The sequence below is a fragment of the Monoraphidium neglectum genome, assembly GCF_000611645.1.
Source record: "Monoraphidium neglectum strain SAG 48.87 unplaced genomic scaffold scaffold02699, whole genome shotgun sequence".
Lineage (NCBI taxonomy): Eukaryota > Viridiplantae > Chlorophyta > Chlorophyceae > Sphaeropleales > Selenastraceae > Monoraphidium > Monoraphidium neglectum.
The window spans coordinates 1-6,912 of NW_014010929.1; the positions used below are offsets into that span (position 1 = coordinate 1).

General features: G+C 64.3%; 3 protein-coding genes across 3 annotated transcripts; 1 reads left to right on the top strand and 2 right to left on the bottom strand.

The window, feature by feature from the left end:
- Positions 1-370: 370 nt before the first annotated feature.
- MNEG_11337 (putative Serine/threonine-protein phosphatase 4 regulatory subunit 3) lies at positions 371-2,355 on the bottom strand (the record flags this gene model as incomplete). The annotated part of the gene is made up of 7 exons (XM_014040189.1): positions 371-613; positions 894-1,075; positions 1,326-1,379; positions 1,662-1,702; positions 1,822-1,909; positions 1,990-2,101; positions 2,248-2,355. 7 exons carry the CDS (start codon positions 2,353-2,355, stop codon positions 371-373), a joined length of 828 nt encoding a protein of 275 aa, XP_013895643.1.
- Positions 2,356-2,709: 354 nt separating this feature from the next.
- Positions 2,710-4,020, bottom strand: MNEG_11338 (hypothetical protein; the record flags this gene model as incomplete). The annotated part of the gene is made up of 3 exons (XM_014040190.1): positions 2,710-3,014; positions 3,225-3,675; positions 3,871-4,020. 3 exons carry the CDS (start codon positions 4,018-4,020, stop codon positions 2,710-2,712), a joined length of 906 nt encoding a protein of 301 aa, XP_013895644.1.
- A 1,202-nt stretch (positions 4,021-5,222) lies between these two features.
- MNEG_11339 (hypothetical protein) lies at positions 5,223-6,591 on the top strand (the record flags this gene model as incomplete). The annotated part of the gene is made up of 6 exons (XM_014040191.1): positions 5,223-5,375; positions 5,511-5,608; positions 5,756-5,804; positions 6,021-6,224; positions 6,391-6,462; positions 6,559-6,591. The coding sequence occupies 6 exons, from the start codon at positions 5,223-5,225 to the stop codon at positions 6,589-6,591; spliced, it is 609 nt and encodes a 202-aa protein (XP_013895645.1).
- Positions 6,592-6,912: the final 321 nt, after the last annotated feature.

Consider the following 6,912-nt stretch of genomic DNA (forward strand, 5'->3'; position numbering starts at 1 on the left):
GCTTGTGTGTGCGCGTGTGTGTGTGTGTGTGTGTGTGTGTGTGTGTGTGTGTGTGTGTGTGCATGTGTGTGTGCGCGCATGTGCACAACAGCACCAGAAACTCCAAGATTCTGCCAAGCTATCAGCTTGTCCAGCGTGGCCTCGGCTGCGCGCAACCCGCCCGCCCGCCTGCCGCAGCTGCCGCCGCCGCCCCCGCCCCACCTCCTGGTTGTCGATCGGCACCACCTGCTTGAACACCACAGACTCCTGCAGGCACGCGGCGTTGGCCGGCGAGGGGCGCGCGGCTCAGCGCGAGCAGTCAACCGCAAACACAGCGCCTGGAGACGCCCCGGCGCGGGAGAGGTGCACGCGTCGCGAGCGTTCTGCCATGTCATGCGCCCGCCGCGGCCGGCGGCGCCGCCCCTCGCGAAGCGCGCACCTTGAGGAACTGCCTGTGCTGCGCGCGCGCGCCGGCGGGCGTCTCCGGGTCGTGCTCCAGCGCGCCCATGACGTCCATCACGTGCTCCTCCCGCAGCAGCTCCTCCAGCAGCGCCGTGTCGTTCAGCAGCACCGCGCTGCGCATCGTCTGGAACAGCGCCGTCAGGCTGGCAGTGTCCTCCAGGTCCTCGGCTTGCTGCGGGGTGGCGGGTGTCAAGGAAGGGGCCCATGGGGCCCGGGGGACGGGGGGTTGTTGAGGGCGCCGTATCACGATGCATGCGGCCGCAGCGCTCGTTCCTAACACGACTGCACCTGATGCCGTTCTCAGGCACCGCGTCCGCCTGGCTCAGGCCGTGCCTGCGCCGCCGGCGCCCCCCCTGCATCCCGAGCGCAGCTGCGGCTCCAGCGCAGATAGCTGTACGCCACTGCGCCACCCGTCCCCGCTGCGCTGCCGGCGTCCCTGCCCGGCCTCGCACCCGGAAGAGGTCCAGCAGCGCCCGCAGGTACCCCGGCGCCATGAGCTGCTGCGCGACGCGCTCGCGCTGCATCAGCGGCACGTGCATCATCGTCTGCGCGACCTCCTCGAGCCGCCCCATCTCCGCGGGCGGCAGCTCCACCACGCCCTGGATGCCGCCCTCCGCGCCGTCGGCATACTCGCCTGAGAGGGGGCACCGCGGTGCAAATGCCGCGTGCGTGAGCGGGGTGAGCGCCTCGCTTGATGAACATGAGACAGCGCGAGCCCCGCGACCGCAATGGGCCAACCGCCCGACTCAACCGCAATGGGCCAACCGCCCGACTCAACGTGCAAACGATAAGGCTGCACGTGGTGCTGCCTGCTGTTCCGAACGCCTAAAGAGAGCCCCAGCGCCATCCTGACAGCCTCCTCGGTGGCCCGCGCCGCCGCCCACCGTCCATAGGCTGCGCCCCGGATTCGAACTCGTCCACCATGCGTCGCCGCACGCCTATTGCGGAAAAAGTGGCGGCAGGGCGCCAGATAGCAAGGAGCACAAGGCCGTCGTGCACGGGACAGCGCAGTGAGCGCCCGCAGGCAGTGCAGGGCAATGAAGCCATGGGCGATACAAATGAGCGCGTACGCACGCACGTGCCACGACAAGCAGCTGCAGTTGCAGGTTATCTTGGACCTTGGCTGCAACCACTTGCTATCGCTCGCGGCATCAGCCTTTATAGCACAAACCGCCAACGTCCCTTTCATTCCGCCTGCAGCACTTGTTTCGCAACCACACCTGGACGCCCGTCCTCGTTTTGCAGCCGCGCAATGTGCTGCCTGCGCGAGGGTAGCAAAAGTATGGAACTTAATTAATGGTACACAGGGCAAACACCGCACACGAGGTGAACGGCAGCGGCTTTTCGTGCCACCGTTGTTGCAATATGGCGGCGGCGCACCAGATCGCATGGCAGCCGTTTGCCTCCTGGAAGCTAAGCGCAACGTCCGTTCCAACGTCCACGTCCGTCCAGGTAATGATCGTATCATCTGCGAGGAGCGGCAGGGCGCCGTGAGCTGCTGCAGGTGCGAGGGCCGCGCTAAAAATCGAGAGATCACCGGCTGCCGACCTTGACGATGGTAGATGTCGTCATCAGTGCATATCCTGTGCGCCAGCAGCGTCTTGTGCGTATCCTCAGCCAGAACCACCAGCCCCAGCGAGGACGAAGCCTGATGGGGCGTCTGCGGTCGCAACACACGGCACCGTCAGCGACATGGGGTGCCGTAGCCCTCTCCACCAGCCGGTGCCGCTTATGAGACCTCTCTGAACGCAAACAGATAGCACTGATGGTGCCAGACGCCCCAGATCACACGCCACGGTACCCCACCTCTAGCGGCCCCACGGACACTAGGCCCGTGCCCTTGTCGTCCCAGCCTCCTGTCTCGTTGAGCTTGTACACCTTAACACGGTAGAAGCCCTGCTGCTGCTGCATCATGCTCCCGGGTGAGCGTTCGCTAAAGCTAAGGCATTCTGCTGTGTATATGCTGGTTGCAATCTCACAATTACTCAATAGATTGCGCAACGAGCTCGCGTACTCTGCTGCTAGAGCACAGCGTGCGCCGCGACCGCTCAAAAGTGTCGTGCCCCCCTCACTACCCCGCCACGCGTGAACGCTGGTGCCACATGGGCAAACGCCGCCCGATGCGACGGCCTCGGGACATGTCCAACCTGCTGCAGATATTGAAGACTGCCCAAGCCACCTTGCACTAGCTTTGCGGTGCATATAGGTGCTGGTTTACAGGCGGGCGAACAACCAGCCAGCAGTATGCCTTGGCTTCAACCTATGTGGCTATACGGGCCCGCTGCCCAGCCGGTGCCGCTGCTCCAGCTCGTGCGTGCGCTCGCGCTCCCTAAACGCCCCCTCCGCCAACACGGGCCTCGGGAACACCCACTTGTCGCTCCCCTGCCCCTCCACCGCCGCCTCTTGGCGCGCCACCACGAGCTCGCGCTGCCGCTGCGGCAGCCGGGTGAGCAGGCGGGCGCGCTCGGCCTCGAGCGCTGAGATGCGCTCTGCCAGGAGCAGCGCCGCCGTGTCCGGGCCGTGGAGGTGCAGCAGCGCACGATACACGTTGAACGAGTTGGCGATGACGTCATCTTGAGGGCGGGGTTCAGAGGCGGCGGAGGGTATTGGGAGGGTGGCGGGACCGTTGATGCCCCGGCGGTAATACCGGTCAAGCGCGGGGCCACCCAGGCTGCAAGGCGATGGCGCAATGGGTGCATCCGCCCAGCGCCAACCCAACTGCAGCGGCCCCCGGGGCCCCACACTGCATCACCCAGCTGGCACGACGGGCCTTGCGCGCCCACCCTCATAGTCTGTGAGGTCGTCCCCGATGTCCACCAGGCGCTCGTCTGCCGCCATGAAGGCCAGCAGCGCCTCGTCGTACTCCGTACCCGCCAGCCGGTGCAGCAGCAGGTGCAGCAGCCGGTAATCAAAGCTCTTGGCCTCGTGCGCAGCTAGCGCGTCGGGCCAGGTGAAGCCTGGGTCCAAGGGCACAGGCGCTGCAGTGGCCAGGGCGGGTGCGGGTGAGCAAGTTGCTTGCTTGCCAGGGTCCTTGAGCGTGCCTGGCTTGCAGGGAGCCCCTTGTCTTTTCCGCTCCTCCTCCGCTTGCTGCGGCTGCTGCTGCTGCTGCTGCTGTTGGTGACTTTGCTCTTGCGTGCCCTGGTCGTGCTGCCGCCGCTGCCTCCATGCTGCTGCCAGGTCGTGCCGCGCCATGGCGCAGCAGACGCGCCGTTCCAGCTCCCAATACCGGTAGCCCTGCAGCGGCATGGGCGACGGCACAGCTTTTTTGGCAGCATGGCGTGGCCTTCATACAGGCGTGCGCTGTGGCCCAGGGCGCCCGTCACAAGGCGCAGGCATGCGACGCAAAGCGCACATGCAGGCGCGCGATGCGCAGGCGAATGCATGCCCCTTGCATCGCAGTTGTGCATCTTGCCACAACAGCGTGCCCACCGACAACAGCTCCGCCTCTATCCGCTCGTCCCACAGCCCGCGCCGCCGCAGCACAGCCTCCAGCACGGCGGCCGCGGGGAAGCGGTGGCCGGGCAGCAGCGCCCCGCGGCCTGACATCGCCTCGTTGTCCTCGTCCATCTGAGGCGCCATGTGAGGTGGTGGGCCGGTCGAGTGGACGCAAGATATCGTGAGGAGCATCCAGGAGGCTCTGAAAGACAATTTCAAGCTGTTAGGACATGCCTCAACTGGAGTGCAATCGTGTCCAAACGCCGCCTGCAGGCTGCATGTGGCCTGGGCAGAGGGGCGACTTCAGTGGCTGACGCGAGCCGCTGCCGTGCATCGAGGGGGTCGGCGCGACTGTCGCGCCTGGTAGATGGTGGCCTCAACGAACAGCAGGATGTCCAGGAACCTGAAGAGGTCCTGGAGGGCGGAGCAGGGGTAGTTGCATGGGTAGGTGATACAGTGTGTGGGGCTGCGTGCCATGGTGCGGCAAACGAAGGGGGCATGGCAAGCACGGGGCTGTCTGCCGAGTCGGCGGGGCATGCCTCAAGGCCCAGGCACCTTCGGCAACTCCAGACCGTGGAGGGGGAAGTAAGTCATTGCAAAGTCTTCGATGGTCGTTCTACACCGTTGCCTGCCAGTGTGCACGGGACCGGGGGAGAGCTTGGGGGCGGTGGCCGTCGCGTCGCTAATAGAGGAGTTACAAAGATGCCAACAGCAGAAGGCGGCTTCAAGGTGCTTCAGAAATGCATATAGCTTTGTGACCGGTGCTGCATTTGCTACCGCAAGCCCCATCTCACAGAGCGCGGTATGATATTGTCGGGCTGCTGCATTCCTCATCGGTGGTGGCGTGTTCGGCGCCTGGCATGGCCGCTGGTGCGCCATTCAGAAGTAATCCCGACATCAAGATTCGTGTGTGTAAGGACTACTGTAAAGGGAGCGGCACGTGTGCATGCAGCTGCCCTCGGGGAGGTCACAGATCATGAAGGTCCGGAGGACGGACTTCGAAACGAGCGCTGCTCTTCACCGTATGATATCGCAGCAGAGTTTAATGACGCGCAAAGAGTTATGTTATATGACACAGAGATTTAGTGATAGAAATCACCTCTGCTGCCACCATTTGCGCTTTGTGTTTGATTTCTGCGATCCTAGCCCCTCTCAACGACAGCCCAAAGCATCATGTCGGCTGGCAGGTGACACTGGCGCACAGCTTGCCACCGTAGGGGCACGTGCCCGCGGCGTGGTGGACCAGGGGAAGCGCTTCGCTGGTGCCCCTGTTCGTGCTGCTTGCCTGCGGGGCCATGCCACTGCACTGTCTCGCTCACACACAATCGACCCATAGGAAGAAGATAATGGACGCTTTGGAAGGCCTTTCAGGCGACGAGGACGACTCAAGCAGCGCTGGCGGCAGCGGCTCCGACGCAGGGAGCGACGAAGAGGGCGGCGGCAGCGGGAAAAAACAAAAAGGGGCCGATGGCAGCGCGGTACCGGCCAAGAAGAAACAGGTGGGCTACAGGTGCATGCTGCGAGACGGCACCCACGCCCTGTACACGCCCGGAGAGCGACGCATGTGGCGAGTGCGTTGCAGTTTGGTGGTTTGAGCAGTGTCCTAGTCAACAGCCTGTCCCTGGTGTTTGCAGGAGCTTACGCTGGACGATTTGGAAGCTGCCGGGTTCACGACAGGCCCCTCTGTGCTTTTCATTAAGCCGCCGGCGGAGGAGCAGCAGAACTGGAACTGGTGTGTGCTTGTCAAGCAGGGTACTGGGAGGGGGCGAGGGCAGCTGAGAGCCGCGCTGCGGCAGAGGCTGGCTGCTGTGCAGTTGCCTGCCCAGGAGCGGGCCCTGCTTTGCGACTGTCCGTCACATTGATCCGGCCCCGCCCGCAGGTCTGACGGCAAGGCGTCGAAGGCAGAGGAGGCGGAGGACACCCTTGAGGTGAGGCAGAGAGGGGGCCGCGCTTCTGCCCAGCAGGCGGCAGCCTGAGGAGCCACTGCGCCCGCCAACATACACACAAAAAAGTGCAGCGCTTGACCAGTGCACAGGTGGCCTCATACGTGAGCTCAAGACGATCGCAGCAAATCACCCCATGGCAGCAGGGCCCATTCAGGTGCCCACTCCCCCGCCTGCGCAACCCCCCGCCGCCCTGCCCAGGAGCGGCGTCGCACCCACGAGGCTGCGACGACGGGCGCTGAGGAGGGCGCGGGGATCGCGATGCGCGGCGTGGCGCACTCGGCGGCGCTGCGACAGGCGGCCCTGGAGGAGCGGCAGCGGCTGGCAGCGGAGAAGAAGCTCAGCTGGAACCAAAAGGCGAGTGGCCCGGGCAGCAGCGAGCTGACATTCGCGTCCAGGCGCAGGGTAGGACCGACCTATTGCTAAGAAAGGCGAGCGCTTGTTGGCTGGGGTCCCATGTGTTTCAACGACAACAGTGCAGGGGTGGGAAGGAGGCTGTTGTAGCTGCTGGTGGCGGCGGGCGCCTTGCAAGCGGCCTGCTCCACGCAGCGCGGCTGCTTTCCCTTTGCAGGAGAAGCGCAAGAGGGACGCAGGCCAGGCCTCACGGGGCAAGAGCTATGTGGAAGAGGAGAAGAGGCTGCAGGTGGGCTTGCGGTTGCAGGGGGTTGGGCCGGGCCGCACATGCAGGCGCCTCCCTCTATCCAAAGTAACGCTGATGCACCAACACGCCCTCCCACAGAGACAAATGGGGATGTACACCGGGTTTGACTGAGGCACACTTTGTGTCCGGCCATCAGCACGCCAATTGCAGCTTCTCACCATGTGAATCACCTGTCGATAATGCTTTGCTTTTGAGTGTCTTGGAGCATGGGCCCAACCAATAGTATATGTGTAAAGCATTCACGACCACTGATGTGATGCGGCGAAGGGGGGTGGGGGGCTGCGCATACCGTCAGCACGTCTTCATTGGCTGGCAGCGGTGCACGACAACATGCAGGCGGCAACGTGGCCACCCGAGCTGCATGTCAAATGGCTGCGCTCCACACATGTGTTCAGACATGTGTGACAGCACAACATCAGTGCCCCACCGTAG